The 20,675-nt window shown below is 37.3% G+C and overlaps 1 protein-coding gene across 3 annotated transcripts in view; it reads left to right on the top strand.

The window, feature by feature from the left end:
• The window catches only part of Arhgap6 (Rho GTPase activating protein 6), a 468,763-nt gene that overhangs the window by 379,425 nt on the left and 68,663 nt on the right, over positions 1-20,675 (top strand). For 2 of the 3 annotated variants that reach the window (XM_074063388.1, XM_074063389.1), the window contains exon 2: positions 9,723-9,882. In XM_074063388.1, coding sequence (XP_073919489.1) covers positions 9,723-9,882 — 160 coding nt within the window. Of the gene's footprint in view, positions 1-8,789; positions 8,844-9,722; positions 9,883-20,675 lie in introns of those variants that run through there. The other variant, XM_074063390.1, reaches the window with a different exon arrangement.

Raw genomic sequence — 20,675 nt, forward strand, 5'->3', positions numbered from 1 at the left:
TCTACCCATGAACGTCCAGTACTACCTGAACTGTACTGACTATCTGCTAGAACTATGAGCATTTCAACATCTGAGTTGAGGGGTAACAGAGTTGAAGGTTATGTGCAGGAACAGGTAGCTTTTACTTTTGTTTTCTCAAATTTAACCATTCTAGTAATGAAAGTCATCTAACACATGTTATTGTTTTAAAATTCTTTCTTCATGCTAAATAAATACCAGCAGTGACAGAGGCTGTGAGTGGCTTACATGACTAACTTCACAGAATCTTAGTAGAACCATACGACTCTTTAATTTGAATCAGTAAGATCCTCCATAAAATCATTTCTCAGCTTGTCAATTATAATTACAGTGATTCTGTTGTTGGAATTCACTTAAGACTCATGAGGGAAATATAGCTTCATATTGACTGGGAAAACAAAAATGTCTTTTCGAGTTCTGTTTGGTTCAGTGCCACATGGGATACACAGAGATTGAGGTTGTTAGTGATCAGGATATGTTTTTAATCTTCTGTTTTTCCCCTGTTCTTCAGGGATCCCACCCCTAACCCCACCCCCACCTGCACCCTCTTAAGCATGGTCACGTGACTGCATTACTCTGACCTCCACACCCTCTGTTCAGGAAATGAACAACTTCTCAAGGACTATTGTTCCATACAGAGCATAAAATGGAGAGCATGTGTTATGCTTCAGTATAAAAGAGAATGAAACCTTTCTGTCTTTTAATATTTGTGGAAGAAATCTATGGTTTTAACATATAATTTAAGAATCGAGAATTTTTCCCAAACAAAGAGAGCATCCCTATGTGTTTTATCATGCTCTCCGGGGTTTCACCAGAAGCTTCCAACATTCTTTAGTTGATTCCTAATAAGGACAGTTTGCACAGTTACAATACAATTACCATTTGTAAATCCCTGTGGACAAAGGTATTTTTCTTAGAGGAATCCTTTCCTCACTTCAATATATTTCTTCAAAATAGTCATACTAAAATAAGAAGCAGGAAATCCAGTTTCAATTTCTCTTCATTATTTTTGTTCCTGACCTCCTGCTTCCTTCCCAGCATATTCTCTCTCTCTCTCTCTCTCTCTCTCTCTCTCTCTCTCTCTCTCTCTCTCTCTCTTTCTCTCTCTTTCTCTCTCCTTACACACACACACACACACACACACACACACACACACTTGATGTCCCAGCCTGCCTCCGTTCAGGAACTTCTCAATGATCTAATGAAAAGATTGCATTTTTGTTTTGGTCCCAAGATTCACAGTAGCTGCTACGGATGTCTGGCAACAAAAGGTATCATGGGAGTCACAGCTATGCCAGCTGGGCCATTTCTCTGACACTCGATATGCTCTGCCATTTCAGGATTCATTTCTCACCAAAAAAATAATTAAAAAAAAAAAGACTCAAGTTCCTACTCCAAACTTAATTCTGTTAGATTATAGAGGACATCAAAGATGCGACAAATATAATTCATGGGTAAGCTATATATATATACACATATATATCTGGCTATATTTATACTTCTTTGCCTAAAGATGATTGTGATAATATTTTGTGATTCTGTCAGACTATCTTGTGATTTGGGAAGAGAACTGGATTGATCAGCATGTGAGATGTGTGGCAACTAAATAAAAACTACCTGTGCCAATAGAGATTTATGGGCACCTTGTTTTCAGGTTACTTGATGATGGTGAAACAGCTTGAGATGAACAGAAACAGGGGGGAGTGTGCTGTAATTGAACAGAACATCATAATTGGGCTGATTTCTGCAGGATTCAGGCACAGGCAGGCTTGAGGGCTGACAGGGAAAGTGAGTTATCCTCCTCTCTCAACTTTTTGACCACTGTACAACATTTTAGGTTCTGTGACTGTGATAGGTAATGGCTTTGGAGGACAACTTGGATATTAGATAAGAGCAGTAATAAATCTGATATGCTGCTTTACAAAAAGGAAAACCTTGAACTCCTGGATTTTTAAACACTGTCTGACTTGCCTTTTTATAAAGTCTTCTAATGAAAAGGCTCTGTAGAAAAATGAGGTGGAATTTCACCCTCATGTTTAGGATTCTGCTGTGCTGTTGTAGAAGTAACTTCATTAGTAGCCTTTGCTTTGCTTATTTGTAAAGTGAGAGGGTTTGTATTGTTTTCTCATGAGAAGCTATGAAATGTGTATATTGTAGTGGTTGTGAGACTAAATTCTAGAGCCTGAAGCCTGGCTTCAAATCCCAACTCAGTGTGTGATCTTGGCAAGTTATTTAGGCTCTGTTCCTCAGTTTTTTCACCTGAAATATGGGGAAAATAATGATGCCATCATCTGTAGGACTGTTGTAAGAATTAAATGAGTTAATATGAACAAAGGAGTTAGAATGGCAACAAGCAGAGAGTGGACCATCTATAAATGTGAACAGTATCTTCAAGGTTTAATCCATCTCTGGAGATCTGCTCTAATTTCAGAGAACTAAATTTAATTATAGAAAGACAAGGAAAACTGTCTAATGCTGACCCTGTCACTGAGACATTTCTAACTTATACAAATGCTTTCATTTTTTTGCAGGCTATTTTACCTCCTTTCCATCCAAGGTTTGAGCCAAACTTAAAACTAGGAATTGAATCCACGGCTGGTAGAAAGGTCTACAATTCAACTGGGGAGGCACAGAAATGAAATTATTCTTTCATTCTGATATTTTTGTCCTTGGGGACTACCAGTATGGGATCATGTCCCCTCTATGCTAACCATTGGAAAGGTTCTATCCACTGGAAACAAGATCTAAGTGGCATTTGTTTTCTAGATGGTGTTAGCACAGCACTGAATTTGACAATGTTCATTTCTATATCTTGGGTTACCAATAATCCAAATGAACACACCATTTGCAGATAATCCTGTCTATTTAGCCCTAGCATTCACAAACTTTCCAATATCTCAAATTATTGCCAAGTTGTGTGATTTCTTCACATACTTTTTGAGAGGTTTTCCAAAAGAAATAAATTTTTAATTTATTTTTAATAGGAAGAAAATGGTGATCCAAAAGGCAAATCTGAATCATAAATGTGCCTGTACTTTTAGTTTAGTCTTATGTTCAGCAATCTTTTCCTGTAAAGAACTGGCCAGATAGTATTTTCAGCCTTGTGAGCCAGACATCATCTGTTATAACTACTCAACTCTACCATTGTTGAGTGAAAGCTGCTATAGACAATACCTGAAAGAATGAGGGTGGTTATGCTCCAATAAAACTTAATTTATGAAAACATTCAGTGGGCAAGATTTGGTTCATACGTAGTAGTTTGCTGAGTGAGCTTGTATCAGCAAAATCCTTATTCCCATTTCATAGATGAGGAAAGTGAGGCATTGAGCACATGAGTAGCTTGCTAAGAAGCCACATGGTTGGCAAGTGGCAGAATGAGGATCCAAACTCTGGCAGCCTTTACTTTTAGCTACCACCCCATGCAGTCCTTATGTCAACCAGTCTCTGCCTCAAATGCTCAACTTCTGAAGTCAACATGCTCATTCCCTCACTTTCTTAAGTGTTGGCTCAGATACCATGTTTTCAGTAAGGCTGCCCAGGAAGAGCCCTCTCAGCTTTCCAGATTCCCCTCACCTTTCACTACCTACTTCTCTAGGCTTATGGCCTTGTAACTTGCTAACTAAGCTACTCATTCATTGTATGCTTCTTGTCTATTTTCTTCCACTAACCTGGAGACTCCATGAGGTCAGGGATCATTGTCTTGTTTACTAATGAGTCTCAAGACACTTCAAAATATTTGTTGAATGAGTGAGGATGGTTTTTTTCATCATGCTACTGTGTCATATTTGAACACTCTTCAGGTAGCAATAAATAGCTAATATGCCAAGGCAAATGATAAAAATGGATTATACTCCCTAACAACTTTTCATACTTTTCTAAAATTTTTACTTAAAAAAATGAAAAATAAAAGTCTTGCTTATTAAAAAGTAAGACCAGAATCAATAAATAAAACATAAAAATTTGTATTGGGTAGGAGAAGTGTTAAGTCTCCCCTAAGAAAGATCTGTGGAGGAGTGGCTGAACAATCAAGTGAAGAAAAATTAGCATATGTTATCCTGTAGAATTCATACAGGATTAACCTCTTTTAAGAGTCCAACCTGGAGTGTGACAGCCACACAAAAACTCTCACCTTTCCCTAGAAACTCATGAAGAAAGGAGTTCCTTGTCATTGTGAAGTGATTTTGGAGTTAAAAGAGCAAGGCAGTCCTTTTTAGAAATGTTGGTTATGGGCTTAGTATTTAAAATTATGTCATATGTCAGCAACACGTTGTGATTATCTGGGAAACCTGACTATACTAATTATTAACAAATGACTGCTGGCCTCATTAGGAAACGAACCATTTTCCAAGGCCTAACATATCTACGTCATCATTTTTTTCTACTCCTCACCTTATGGACCCACAATTCAGCCAGCACCTAACAAAACTGTCTGACACATAGTGGAACCATCTTTTCATGAATTCAGCACATATTTCTTAAGAGTTTCTGGTGTCATAAAACTGGCAGGCTTAAGATGGAGATACAAATTTAGAGTGATGATGATTAATATGAATTATGACTTAAATTACCACTTACTCGCAGCTGTCTGGAGCTAATAAGCCCTTTACAAGAAATTCATTTGCATTGTCTCCAATAATCCCTATACACCTTAGAGTTAAGTCTTGCTTTTTGCTCATCTGTCTACTTATGAGAAAATTAAGGCTTAAAGATATTCTGAATCTTGCCCAAAAGTTCACCTCCAATGGTACCCAAGTCTTACCACCACTCCAGCGGGTCTCAACCTGCATAGTAATCATCTGGAGATGCTACTTCATGATAGAGGTGCTTGGTCCTGATTCCTTCTGACTTCAATTTCTTAAATCTGCCTTAGAGTCCAAGAACCCACATGCTTGGCAATGACTATCTGCCCAAGGTGATTCTGACATCCTGTTTCCTCAGAGCACATTTCAAACAGTCCTGCATCCACCCCTTGTGGGCTCCCTTGGTCCTGGGTAGTTTATAGTTGGATGTGGCTAAAGAGATGCAGCAATTAGAGATTAGCCCCAAGGACATAAGAAAACAATGTGGTGTAGACCAAAACCAAAATTATTTCAATCAATTTTATTTCATGGGAAAATGAAGTCTGTTTGTAAAGATACAGCTTAACTCAAAAGAATGACCTTGCTGAATAAGTTATAGATATTAGGTTGTTGGGTTTGGGGGTTGCCATTTGCTTCTTTTTTAGACATACTTTTTGTGGGAAAGAAATCTCTTTAGTTAATACTGTTGCTGAGTTGTTCTACAGTTAATCAACATTTTATTGTCATGAGACTTCATTGTTTGCTTCTTTTAAATTAGTGTGTGGTGTGTGTGTTCCTCAAAGCTAGTCAAAGTAAATCCTCTGATTGTTCATATGTACACACTATACAGAATAACACATACTATGCGTAAGGATATATAGTTCATGCCTTTGATGATAAACAAAAGTATAAATAATTGTTAACATTCCCTGACACCATCATTTTAAAAGGATCCTTTGTAACATGAGCTTAACAGAAGATCAAATGTATGCCATGCCAGGGTTTCTTAACCTCTGCACTAGTGGCATTTTGGATCAGATAGTTCTTTATTGTTGGGGTTGTCCTATGCATTGTAGATGATTTGCAGGATCCCCAGCCAACAGTACAAACATACTTCCCTCTCATTTAGTTGGGATGACCAAGAATTTCTTCAGATATTGCCAAATGGCTCCTTGGGGCAACATTACCCACTGCCAAATCAGTGTACTATATCCTTTTTATAATATGTGCCACCCTTCATTGATACTGTTACATTGTACCCCAGAATAAAAGGATATGTTTTTACAATTGTTAAAGTCTTTAGTCTAGTCAAAGACATTGGGTCAGTTTCAATTTCACCTATCATTAGTTGGGGATAAAATTCAATAGTAAAGCACATGCCTAGTATGCCCAAGCACCTGAGTTCAGTCCCTAGCACTGCAAAAAAAAAAAAGATTTAAAATAATAGCTACATTTATAAAATTAAATAAAATTTGAAATTATCCATTTTCCATCCTTAAAAAATATCCTATGATAACCATTCAAAATACAAGATTCAGAGAGCCTTATAATGATTCATCTATGTATGAGATAAACGGTCACCAAGAAAAAATGCTGACCTGGAAAACACATTTGAGAATTGAGAATCAGCCAGAAATGTATTCTGGGCTGTACTGATAGGGTTTGGTGCTCTTTCTGGGTGTTTGTCACTTTGTGGCGACATTGACCTTTGTGTTTGTCATACTGCTTCTGTGAAGTTTGTTAGGTGGGCATACGTTTCATGAATTAGCTCTTCTCTGAAACACATATCATCACGTTTGTTTTCTACCTTCGTATGGTGACATTTTTCGGCTCATCAAAATTTCTGTCCAAGTTTGAATCAAATCATACTTAGCCTAGCAGCTTTTCTTACCTCTGCATCTTCGACTTGCTCCTTCCTTCAATGACTTAAGAAATTTATTTCTAGTCATCTTTCCCATTTGAATGTCTGATTGTGTTCCTCTCTTACTCAAGGTTCCTGAATGAATAGCCCTCACCTGTGGAGGAAAATTGAATCTATTTTGCATTGCCTAGGTAGAAGGTTCTAGAGGATCTGGCCCTGATTTCTGCTTGGCTTTGCCCTCCTGGTGTTTTCCTCCTTCTAGCCTTGTGATATCCTAAATAAGACTGTGCTCTCAAACTCATTTGCCTTGACACCTACTATGTTCTCCAAATTTTCATTTCTACTGGACATATCCTTATCCCTCTTACTCAACTTTCAGGTCTCTACTGAAATGCTCCCTTTCGGCAAAGCCTTCCTTGATCTCTAGACAGATGGCAAAGTGTAGTCTCCTAAGCACCCATTTCATTTGGTGCTTATTTCTAATATCACAAATCTGTATGTTTTATAGATTGCTTGTGTTATTCCTAAATGAAGGTTAACTCTTTGAAGACAAGGACTGTGTTGTCATCATAATAATTCCAAACCTACAATAGTGCTTGGCATGTAATAGGTGTTCTTAACATATTGTTTGAGTTCTGGAAATTATTTCACTAATAAGCTATAGTTCAAAGATTGACAAACTACAACCCAGCAGTCAAATACAGGCTGTCATCTGTTTTTGCAAATAAAGTTTTATTGAAACATGCCAAAGTCATTCATTTATAAATTACCCAAGGCTGCTTTTGTGCTCCAGAGGTAGAGATGAGTTATTATGACAGAGATCACAGGACCCACAAAGCCTGAAATATTTATTATCTGGCCCTTGATAGAAAGGAATTTCCAAACCCTGCTATGGATAATTGGGCTCATTATAGGCCACAGTTTAAAATGTTTTCAAATAACAAGTATGCAATTATATTTTGACATTTCCAATAGCAATCCACTCCCTTAGGGGCCAAAGCTTCATATCTAAAAGTCACAAACTCATCTGAGACTTCCCATTTAAGGAGAGAATCAATTTATGATAATGTGCCTCAGGGTATCCTGAGCTTAGAGGATGCGAGTAAAGGGCACAACCAAGGTCTACATCACCAACTCTAACTGTTTAATCTTATACTTTGTCTAGTTATACTAAAGAAAGAAAAATGCAAATTAAACTGTGACTACAGGCTACTAACTTTCCTCACTCACTCCTTCCCACAATATCTTCTTATCCCTGGATATAAATTCATACATGTCACAACTGACAAACATGAAGCCCTTACTTCCTTTAACCCTTGTTCAAGTGTTGCCTGCCTTCTGTATCTAAAACTGCAATTCTTTTTCTTCTATTGCTCCTTCTCTAAATTTTTTTCTTCCCTGGAAGTTGTGTATATTGAATGCTCTATGCTTATTATCTATCTTGTTCATTTTCTGCCCTTAGTAAGGTATAACATCTTCATTTGTGGAAAGAATGACTGAAACCCCAGATAAGAAGGAAAAAATATCAAAGAATAGCATAATGCCATGCACTTTGGAATGAACATTCTAGGCAGAAAGTTGCTACCAATATCAACAAAAGTGTCCTTAATAGTGGTTGGGCCAGTCTTTCTGTCTCCCTTCTTCAAGGTGAATGACTTCTTCAGGATAGTGAAGTCTTAGGGAATCCACAGTGGGTCTCTGGTAGTGCCTTTGTGTGCCAGCACCTCTCTGTCTCCCAGAATGTTTCTTGATTGTGGAGAGATAGCCGCTTCTTCAAATCCATGGCACTGTGGCTGTTATCTGTTATTTGCTAGAAGTTCTCTTCAGTAAGAGAACACTGGGTTTCAGAGGATTGTGAACTACTCTTTCTTAGACTGTCCCTTTCTCACTGAATTGAGGATGGAGCACAACACTCAGTGGACAGTAGGGGTGTGTGTGCGTTTATAGAAATGTGATCTTATGATTGTAGAAATCTTTGCTTTGACTCTTCGATGTACAGTATTTTAATATCAAATGTCTCTATAAATATGCATAGCTATTGATCATATCTCTGTACATATTGTTATTAAAATAGACAGTGCTATAAATATACACCCAGTGGTTCAATTTTACCATAGAGTTTAAAGCCATGCATTTTTAGCTTTGGTCCTTAAAATTTGGAGGAAATTATAAAACATCTCTAAGGCCCATTTCCATCATCTATATCATGCTGTCATAATTATATATACCATATATTACCGTGATATTATTATTATGTGTCATAAGTATGTATTGCAATAATATTTTGTAAGTATATACTGTATGCTAAAGTTAACATTCCTTATTCTTGGATTTCACATCCACAGATTGGACCAAACTTGGATCAAATATGTTCCAAAATAAAAACTTGCATCTGTACTGAACAGGTACAGACCTTTTCCCTTTGTTATTCTTCCCTAAGAAATACACTGTTAAAACTATCTATACAGTATTTACATTGTGTTGAATGTGAATATTAACCTAGAGATGATTCAAAGTATAGGGGAAGATGGGGCTGAAGGTATGGCTCAAGTGGCAGGGCACTTGCTACTAAACAGGAAACCCTAAGTTCAAACCCCATACCACCAAAAAAAATTATAGGGGAGGATGTATGTAGATTATATGCAAATACTATCACTTCAAATAAAGAGCTTGAGCACACACATTTTTTGCTACCTACAGGGGATCCTGGAACTAATCCTCCCTGGATACCAAGGAAAAATCATATTGTTTTGTATTATATTTACAATATTTATTATATAATGTTATTATGTTATTGAATGTTAGATAAGGTTGAGTAAAAATGTTGATCACCTCATCAGGTCATTGGATGGATTGACTAAAAAGCTTGTACTACAATTTCTGGCACATGGTAGCCTCTTCAAACACATTCACCCTCTGTTTCTAATCCATATGAGTGCATTAGCTGCACAGTTGTTCCTGTTACTAACATGAAAAATAAAAAGTTCCTATAAAGGGGAGAAAGTAGAGCCCTTGCCTCTTCTTGGAACATAGGTTTCTTTGTCCTATGTATGCATCATCAGATGAGATCATGTGACCCTGAAACTACTTTAGATTTTGATTTTTGCAATTGCCTGAGAAAATCCACAGTAAAATAAGGGAGAACTTGGATTTGAGAATTGAGAACCGGTTGTAGAACACAAAGGTGAAGTTTGCTTGCTTTTATTACTGAGTAAGAGAGAGGATGAGGTTTGTGAACGGAAGATGAACTGTGTAACTCTTGATGTTTTTCCCTTGGTCTACAGGGTGACTTCACCTGGAACAGTATGTCGGGCCGCAGCGTGCGGCTGAGGTCAGTCCCCATCCAGAGTCTCTCAGAGCTGGAGCGCGCTAGGCTACAGGAAGTGGCTTTTTATCAGCTGCAGCAGGATTGTGACCTGAGCTGTCAGATCACCATTCCCAAAGGTAAGGCCCCATCTGCTTTGTGTGCCTGTCTGCCTGCCGGGGGCCCTGCAAGTGGAATAGCTGATGTGCCAAAACTGCATTAACACAGGAAGGAGACTCCAGCTTCTTGGCCATTGACTGACACTCATGTCCATTTGGAAAGATATGTCCAGGCAGGGTAACTTGTGTTAGCTCACACATTTGCTGAAAGGGAAGGTCAACTTGGGGCATTAAAAGAAAAGCCATATACCTCAATGGCTTCACAACAACCAATTGGAAAGAACTTTCAGAGAGGTCAACTTAAAGGGTTGGAAGAAAAGCTGTGTTCCTCTCAACTCGATTTCAAAATATACATTTGAAAAGAATACCTTAGCACCCTGTTAAACTTGTCATTTGACCTCCTGCAAACTCAGAATGGGGGATTTTATGGCAGTTAACTCCTTTGTGGCCTTTCTTTCACCTGGTGTGCCTTGGTTAGGCTTCACCACTATGACAATGGAGCCCAGGCACACCTGCTTCTAACTCCCAAAAAGAGGAGAAACACGCACTGGAATTCTTTTAATCCTTAGAAGTCTGTCTCTGAATGTTTACTACCATCTATAAAGACACTTCATAATTTGTATCAGGGTATAGCAGAAAACTAATTTGAGGCAGTATGAAAAACTATATGTTATATAGAGTAAATCTGCCCATACAAAGTACCATTGGCCAGTGTGAAAAGTAAAGGAAAGCAGAAGAAGGACAGAGAGTTTTAAAAGCTAGATGCTTCATAAATTTATTCATCAAATAATCCATAGAAAGAGAGAGAGAGTTTGGATCTGGAATGTCCCCCAGAGGCTCATGTGTTGAAGGCTTGATCCCCACTGCAACAGATTCAGAGATGGGACTTTTGGGAGATAACTGGATCATGAGAGCTCTAACCTCATCAATAGGTTAATGATGTGTTCATAACTGAATGGACTACTGAGAGGCGGTGGAAACTATAGGAGGTGAAACCTAGTAGAAGGGAGTAGGCCCTTGTAGTCATGTCCTTGAGGACTATATCTTGCCAGTCCCCTTCACCACTGGCTCTCTCTCTGCTTCCTGTCTGCCATGAGGGGAGCAGCTTTGCTATATGTTGCCTTTTCTGCCATGATGCTCTGCCTCACCACAGGCCCAGAAACAATGGAGACAAGTGGCATGGTCATTTCGACTTAAATCTCTGAAACTGTGAGCCAAAATAAATCTTTCCTTCTTTTAAATTGCTTCTCTGAGGTATTTAGTCATAGTGACAGAAATCTAACTATACATATATATATATATATATATATATATATATACACACACACATATAGATCCACACACGTAAACACACACAAATGCACATAGGTGTGCATATATGTACATATGCATATACATACTTACATAGATATGTGGTTCTCAGTCAGGGAAGATTTGCCTCCCACCCTCCAGAGACATCTGCCAATGTCTGGCCACACATTTGGTTGGCACAGCTTGGTGAAAGGATACTACTGGTGTCTAGAGGGTAGAGGCCAGGGATGCTGCCAAATACTGTACAATATACAGGACAGTCTCCCTAACAATAATTATCAGGCCTCAAGTATTCAAGTGCCAGGGTTGAGCTACCTAACCTTACACACGAACTTATGTTCACATTCTGTTACTTGCAGTGCTGAAGATGCTGTTTTCTTGGCTCAGCTATGCATATGGGAAAGAGTGCTGGCTTGGGAATCTTAAAGATTAGGATTTGAGAACTCAGTACATCACTCCCCCACACATGTAGTTTGTCTCTGCAATAGGAGGGGCAGTTTTTCCTTCTAGAAGGAGTAGCACAAAAACACTGAGAGCAGAGTTTGTCATTGGGTGGGAAGTCTTAGGGCCATGTTTTGTTCTTTAGGTTGGAATCTGAGACTCTGTTGGGGTTGTGATGATCTTCAGAAGACAGGGATAGGGAAGGTTTAGGGGCTAGCAAAACATGCATGTCACTACAGATGTCTTGCTCCTTTGGGTTTCTTGCCACCACAACAAGCACAGCCAGCATCTCCACAGAGGGAATCCCCACCCCAGTTCCCTTGTCAGATATTTTTTCATTAATTTCACACATAGAGGCCCTCAGTTCAGGCCAGAAAAAAAGTAACTTTGGCAGTTGTGAAAACTGTGCCAGCGACTGTCAGGTTGTGTCACTGTTTCTCCCAAGGACAGGCCCGCTTCCTTTACCTGGTCTTGGTTTGCTTGTAGGGTAAAGTTGAATTCTGCCCTTCTCTCCCACTTAGCTCACATGGTGGTCCATGCACCTGGTTCCACCCTATACTTTATCCTTCCTTGAGCACAGACATTCTTTTCATTCCTAAAAAAATGCAAGCATTGTTGACAAACCCAATTTATAGTGAATGGCCTGGTGACTTTGAAAGTTTTTGAAAGCTAGACTAAATACAGATTAAATAAATTATTAGGGAACAGATATTCTTCATAGCCTTGTTTTTAAACCCATTTAATCTGATGCTTCTCTTTGTTCCTGTTTTTTAAAGATCCTATTAACTAAATAACATTTACCAAACAAATAATGTTATAAAACTTGTCTGCTAGAGGCTCTGTTTCCATTGCTTATTTCTGCTATGGTGTGGTTCCAAGCACCTTCAAGGAAAGATTCATACTTTTAACAGATTAGAAGACATTTCCATGCCATGAGGGATATGTTGGTATTTTTACCAAAACTGGAATTAGCAACTTAGAAATAAAATTTCTCACTTATGGAGAACTGTGTGGATGGGGAGGAAAAAATCAGACCTCACCCAAGGGTTTCTGAAGTTATTGTTTTGGGCAGACGATTATAGTCATGGAGTACTTACTGAGGTCTTTTGAATGTGTGGCCTATGCTAAGTGCTATGACAGCTAAATATGGGCACTTAGTCCTCATGCAAACTCCCAAGTAGAGGTTCTAAACAGTGTCAGATTCACTATGTAAATAATTTTACCAGGAAAATAAATACAGTGGCCAGGGCCTAGAACCTAAAGAAATGATACCATACCTGATTAGACAGTACATAAAATGAACATGGAAACATACTTAAGCTCATCTGTTTATCCATTGTCACCTTAAGATGATTGTGTAGTCTTATTTATGGAGCTCTCCCTGAAGACCCTTCTCTTTCTGTAGGACTGGTGAACTGGTGCTTCTCGGGATCAGACAAATGATATTTGATATTTGATTATAATCATTAGCTGCCAGGATTCAGCAGAGAGAGGGGGACATTGAAGATTGGGTGATTGGGAAGTTACTGGCATGATTTCCAAGAGTGGATTTCAGCAGGGGATCCAGAATACAGACAGGGTTTGACCTTTCGTGGAGCTATAGTGCTAGGTAGACATCAATTATATGGGCATAGAGGCAGGTGAGTTAGAAGACAGTGAGGGATCATGTGGAATTTCAGTATAGTGAATTTCACTCAACCTCCAGTGAAACAGGAAGCAATTTCATCAGTTATGAGTGAAGATGGGAAAGAAGTCCTAGAGGTTTGAGAAAAGAGAAGAGGAATGGAAGAGAGAGAATCTAATGGACCAGCAATGTCGCAGGATTTTCAGGCACCCAAAAGACCTTCTAGGGTTATTAACTGGGAATGTAAAGTACAAAAAGGTACATTCTGGCAGTTCAGAACTGTCAAAACAAAACACTTTTTGTTTTAGATTAAATTCCTTAGCCCTAGTTAATTCAGATTTTCCCTAATCAGGGTTAGGATTTTCTAGTTGACTTTAGTGAAGGGAGAGAAAACATGATAGTTAAGAGTATGTCCGTGGTTGGCAGAAAAATGACCCCTGCCAAGATGGCCATAGCCAAATCGCTGGAATGTGTGAATGTTACCTTGAGCATTAAAAGGAACTTTGTGAATTTGATGAGTTAAGGTCCTTGAGATAGGGAGAATAACCTAGATTGCCTGAGAAAGCTTAAGCTAATTATGTGGGTGGTCAGAGAAAAATGTGATCAGGGAAGTATGCCCAGAGAAATGCAGTGTTGTTGGCTTTGATGATGTAGGAAAGGGGCCACAATCCAAGGAATGTAGTGACCTTTAGAAACTGCAAAGGTCAAAAGAACAGATTCTCTCCTGGAGTCTCCAAAAAGGAACACGGTTTTGCTGACCCTTAATTTTAACTCATTGAGACCTATCACAGACTTTTATCTCCAAAATTGTAAGATAATAAATTCACTAAGTTCATGTCATTTATAATAGCAGTATTAAGAAACTACTACAATGTTCAAGGGAATGATTATAATCCTAGACAATGGAGTCTAAACTGGATAAGAAGTTAAGGGGCTGAGCATAAGAGTTCATACCTGCAATCCCATCAGTGAGGAGGCTAAAGCAGAAGGATTGTGAGCTCAAGGCTAACCAGGGCTATATAGTGAGACCCTCTCTCAAAAAATGGGCAAAGTTAGAAGGAATAAATATAAAACATGTATTTCCCTTGAATAAGAATCAATAACACAGAAAAATTATGCTATCTATTATCTACAAATTGAGTGTGCTTCCAAGAAGTACCAACAGAACATTTTGTAATTTCACTATTTTGATCTGAACATCATCTGAGCAAATAATTATATGAAGACAGGAGAAATCTGATGAAGTCTAATATAGATTATCTCTGTTTATTTCTTCAACTATGTCATAAAACTCAAGCAAGTAAAAGAATATTGTACTGATGCACAATAGGTAGACAAAATCAGCAGGAGACAATAGAGTTCCAAAACGAGTGAAGATATACATGAGAATTTGTTACAGGATAAATATGTATTACTTTTCTTGTCAGGGGAAAATCTGGATTATTATTTTATTTGAGGCAATGTGACAACCATTGGGGATGAAAAGCTGAGTTCTAACCTTTCTCCTTACATTGAAGTAAATTAATGTGGAAGAAAGATTTGAAGATAAAAAATGAAAGTATTAATCAGAAGAAAATATAACTGATATTTATATATTAGGAAGGCACTAGAACACAAAAAGAAAGAGAGGACAATTTTCACCACATAAAAAAATACAATCGTCTGTGTGCCAGATAAATAAAATTTTATTACAGAATTGACAAGCTAGATGCTAACTTCTTTACTATATAAGCTCTATTACAAATATAAATGAGAAAGTGTCTAACTAAAATATAGACAAATTACAGGCAGCTCACAGGAAAAAAATGCAAATGTAAAAATACTTAAAAAGATGCTCACCCTCAAATTCACTGAAGAAATACAAGCTAAACACCAAGTTTTATTCTCTCAGATTGTCATAGATCTTAAAAGTCTCATCCAGAAACAGATGTTCTAATACACTGTTAATAGGAGTATAAATTGTTGCAACGACTTACAAGGCAATTTGGCAAATCTGTCCAAATAGCCCTACATTTCTTCTAAGAGCATTTCTCACAGAGAGATTCTTAGATTAAACTGTCTAGTCTGTAAACTTTCCAATTCTTAGTGACAGAACAATAAAAGAAATGCGGAAAGCATTTTATATATCAGCTGATGTGTTGCGCTCACCGAATATTATTTTGATAACATTTTAATGCAAATGGTCAAAGACAGGTGCTATTGAACTGCAAAACCCAACCTAACCACCTAGTCTGGTAAATAAAATCTTATTGGAACATAACTGTTCTCATTAATTTACATATATATCATCTATGGCTGCTTTCATTTCAAGTTGAGTAGTTGTGACAACATCTCAAATGTTTACTATGTGAAAAGGAAGACTGTTAGGGATCTGGAGAGGGAAAGGGGATAAGAAAGAGTAATAGAGTGACTGAAAATGATCAAACTACATCATATGCATGCATGGAAATGTCACAATGAAACTCATTACATTATATACACTAATAAAAACATACATGAACAAAAATAAAACCATGTCTTAAATGGGGGAAATGTTTACTCTTTGGTCCATTAAATGAAAATTTTCAGATGCCTTATCTAAGGTAAAATGAAAGGAAGTAACTGATTTCTCCCACAATATTATATGGTTTAACTTCATTATATTGTAAACAAGTGTTTAAAGCCAAATGGTACCTAATAGAGAGATGCATATCACTTTCTTTAGAGCTGTTTCTTTCCCCTAGTGCTTCAGTTAATTTCTGACATCACAATTGAGAAAGGTTTCATTTATATATTTTGAAAATAGTATCATGGAATGAAGAATAGCTAATGGTTTAAGAAAATAGACAAAAGTTTAATATGAGATGCCCTGATGCCTCAAATTTGCTCAATTATATGGCTTCCTTATAAAGTGATCTTCATCATTATCCCACATAGGCAATATAAAACCCAAGTAAACAACCCAATATAATAAAGAAAATTATGTTCTTGGGAGGCCAACACTGCAGCTGCCTTTAGTTTATGATTTAAAGGTTGATTTAGAAAATAAAAGTGACCTGGTAGGCAAGGGAATTGAAATTAGTTGTTTAGGTGATTGCCTCAGACAAAGGTAACTGTTTTATTTTATGATATCCTTGCTGAAATATGCCCACCTGAAAATGTAATGTGATAGATCTATTTGTGGAAGATTTTTGTGTGCATAAGCATTAAATTGAGCTGGCAGAGTGACTCAAGTGGTAGAGCACCTGCTTAGCAAGCATGAGGCCCTGAGTTCAAACACCAGTACCACAAAAAAAAATTAAGTTGAAACCTGGGGTAGAATCCACAAACCACTGTAGGTAGAAATGCCAATCAGAAGCAAATCCTACCAGATATGGTTGACCATTAGGCTCACAAGCTCTCAATAAACGTCTCTGCTGTGGAAGCTAGGGAACTAATGGTACCTTCTATGTATCCACAATCACCCTTTCTGTGATTTCCCCCAGGGAAGGTTATGTCTTGTTTGTCTTTCAATCTGGAATACCAGGTAAACTGCTCAGTACAACACAGGCTCTCAGCAAATCTTCAAGAAGTGAATGGATGCATGTATATGCTTCTTTAAAGTTAAGCTCCTTCTTTCACTTTTCCCTATCTCTGCAAAGAGTATGAATCACCTTTCTCATTTTCCCAGTATCTTCAATAATGATTTTTAAGTACCCAACAGTTTCCTATTGCTTCACCCTCTGCTCATTTTCCAACTTTGATTGATAGTCTCATGGGTTAATATGAGGTTTTAAAAAATAATTACCATAATAAGTTTAAAATATCTACTGACATTTTATACACTCGCCATAAAAACTTTCCGTCACCATCATCATGATTATTATCATTGCCATCATCACCATTTTACCTTGCTATGTATCTTCCCTCAACCCTTGATCATTTCATCATTATACTTTACCTTAATTATATCCATAAACCTCTATTTGCTTTCCTTAACTCAGGGCATATCCTCTATTCTGTCTATCACACCCAAAACCACCAGAGTAATCTTTACCCACAAAGTTTATTTCTTTTATGGAAAAAAATTCCCAAGGCTCCCTGCTGTCTACTGGTCTTACTATTAAAGTTATTCGCCATACTCTATTTCATATAAAATAAGAAATCTAATTTGTTCACAGCCTGTTCAAGGATGCTTCCTCGACTTAAGTTGGTGTGTCTTAGGACAGCAGGTTTCAAACAAAAGTTTGTCCATAATCAACAGTGAGAAATACATTTTATATCTCAGCCTGAGAAACAAATTAACCAAACACTGCTTGTCTTTGTCAGTGATATGCTTTAATATTCTCTATAATATCATCTCATATTTCTTTCTGTTTGATTCTACTTCATTTCTAAAATAAGTGTGTCATAAAATTTTCCTGATTGATTAATAGGTTATAACCCACAATTTGATAAAACAATGTTGGAAAGAAGATGAATGGAAAACTGGCAGTTGAGAAGAAAGCAACAAAAAAATCAGTATGGAAAACTCTTAGTTATTCTTTGCTATGGCTCTGAGGGCCTTGGTAAGAGAGAAGAGACATTCTGTTTCTCTAGGGCTATGAAAGTGAACCTAAGGCTAGAACCATACCCTAAGCATCTAGTGCCTGTCTGTCTAGAGCCAAACTGTGGTAGTGGCCAATCTCTATAGGGCTTTTTGTACTGCTTCACTGCTTTCTTTAGTAACACCAAGCTTGGTATACAGCTCGGAAGTGGTAGATACGTGGGGCTTTAAGTTCTAGCTGAAATGAAGGATACAACACTATGTCAAAAGTAGTCCATGTCTTCAAGGAGTTCTGAGTCACTAGAGAAAATGCAAATACATCAATTATATTAAAAGCTAGTGCAGTGGACATGATCTGATCTTTTTAGACAGAAGCTGCCTGATCCACCTATTCCAGCAAAGGCCAAGAATGACAGAGAGATTTTCCTGCAGGTGCTTTTGTAATTTTCTTCTTGGATGCTTTCTTTAACAGCTCTACACTTTTCCTATGTATAGTTCTTAACTCTGTGCTGCTGTATGACTCAGTACTGTTGCCAAGCAGGTGTGTGATTCTTTAAAGCCATGTATTTTGTGCCTTGGTATTCACAAATACTTTTCTTTATGTTCTCAGACAATATAGTTTTCTATCCAGGGTCTTGTCTCTACTGGTCACACTTACACAGATATGCATATGTTTGTTGGAGCAACAACAACTATTGTACAAGGCCTTGGCTTCTTGAACAAAATTTTTGTCACTGAAGTTTCTGAAATATTTTGGCACCTTTTAAAGATGTCAAGACTGCCTTGTTCTCTCTGTTGTGATATAGAGCCCAAAGTAAATTTGATAATTATGAAGAAAGTCCATCTTTGAAATATGAATGGGAGCTTCTAATTTTTTTCTTGGTTTTCTCATGAGTAAAATAAAAGTAAGTAAGTATTAATTGGAATTAAATGCTGAGTACTTTTTTTTAACCAATCAGGCTTTCTACATTGTTTGAATCAAGCCTCCTTCAAGATTACTTAAAATTTGGTTAGTGATTGATACAAAATGCTTACAAATGGAAAGTTCTAGAAGAATACTTAGAAGAATAGTTTAAAGACTCAACACTTAGGATAGAAGTAGCAAACTACAACTTATGGGGCCTAATCCATCCCACTATCTATTTTTATAAATAAAATTTTATAGTTAAATTCCAGCCATGTCCATTCTATTGTCTGTGGCTGCTTTATGGCAAAGTTAAGTAGTTTCAGCTGAAACTATATGGCTCACAAAGTTGAAAACATGTACTATTGGGACCTTCACAGAAAAAGCTTGCCAACCCCTGATTTAAAAGATTAATATTAATTTATATAGTAATTCATAGCTCTTATCCATGCAGTTGATCAACTGTACTATCTTATTCATTTCAACGTCTTCATTATCTTAATTGTATTTTATAGTAATTGGATACTTTTTAATGATCAGAACTTTGTGACTCTCAGATGTTCTAGTGCTTATATAATACATGACCAAATATTTTTCCAAAGTGGGATAGTGAGTTTTTTGCTGGCACTAAACCAGAAAGAAAAATCTTTTTACAAGTTGTTTAAACACTTGATGTCACAATGCAGTCTGTAGGTACATAAGCAATGCATTAAATATTGATTTTAGCAATAAGCAATCTCCAGTGGGGGTTGATTATAGTTTTTACTGCTACTGGATTGATGACTTAGAAGTTAGCAGTATTTATCTGTAAAAGACTTATCTGCAGATTTACAGTACTTTGCAATCTGACCTTTCGCTTTCTCTTACCCATCTTAGATCCCACCCAACATAAACAGATTCAAAACTTCTATGGATATCTTTTTTTAAGGATACCTAGCATTACATGACATGTCTGGTGAACCAAAACTAGAAAAATACACTCTACAGCAGAGTTTTGGGCCATTAACTATTATAATACATTGGCTGCAAATTATGGATGCTCAACCAAAAATGGCTTAAATAGCAACTTAACATTTTATTTTATAAGGAGCTGAGGTAGGCTAGCTCAATTGTTCATTAATTCTGGCTTTCCACCTTTTCTTTTTGCTCTCATGAATGGGTCATCTTGTTTTTTTCCTGGCTTCCCTCCTGGTCACAGAACTGCTACAGCAGCCCCTGGCATTGTTGCTCCTATAGCATCATCAAAAGGCAGAGAAAAGCAATAACTCTTCTGTAAGCATATTTTTTCTTTCTTTTGCAGGACTAGGGATTGAATCCAAAGTCTCAATGCTCTACCACTTGCCCTATACTCCCAGCCCCTTTTTTAAAAAAAAGAATTTGTTTTGGACACACGGTCTCACTAACCTCCAAATTTTGTAGGATTACAGACATGTACCACTAAACCTGGCTAGCAAAGCATCATTCTAAGAGTAGAGAAAAAATGCCCATGTTGCTTCCCAGTAGACTTCCCTTCCTTCTACTTCCTGGAATTGCAATTCCATTTTGGGTAAAACCTGCTGGTGTTACCCAAATCAATAGTGGTAATCAGAAATAAATCATGGGAATTGGCTTGAACTAAGAGTTCTTTCCCAAAGCTGAGATGAAGGTTTATCCTAGGATGCATGACTGCATGGAGGGTAAGCACTTAACAAAGCAGGGCAAGGAAGAATTGGGAAGGAATGGACAGCAGCAGCATAGAGACGATTTTGGACTAAAAACACTAGTATACTTAATAACAATGACATCTTCTTTATTTGCCTTGGTGTCTATCATAGTGCTTTTGCATATGTCTTATGCTTAAAAATATTTTAGGAACTGAATGGAATACATAAAATTTAATCATAGAAAATTTATTTCTACTTATGTCCATATGATATATGATTGTTTCAAATGACTCAGAGAATAATCAAAAGCAAGGACTGGTAAAGGGAAGGATGAGGAGTCTAATAGTTTTCATTTAATTTCATCATCTGTCTAGTTACTGAATCTGA

The sequence above is a fragment of the Castor canadensis genome, chromosome X (assembly GCF_047511655.1).
Source record: "Castor canadensis chromosome X, mCasCan1.hap1v2, whole genome shotgun sequence".
Taxonomy (NCBI): domain Eukaryota; kingdom Metazoa; phylum Chordata; class Mammalia; order Rodentia; family Castoridae; genus Castor; species Castor canadensis.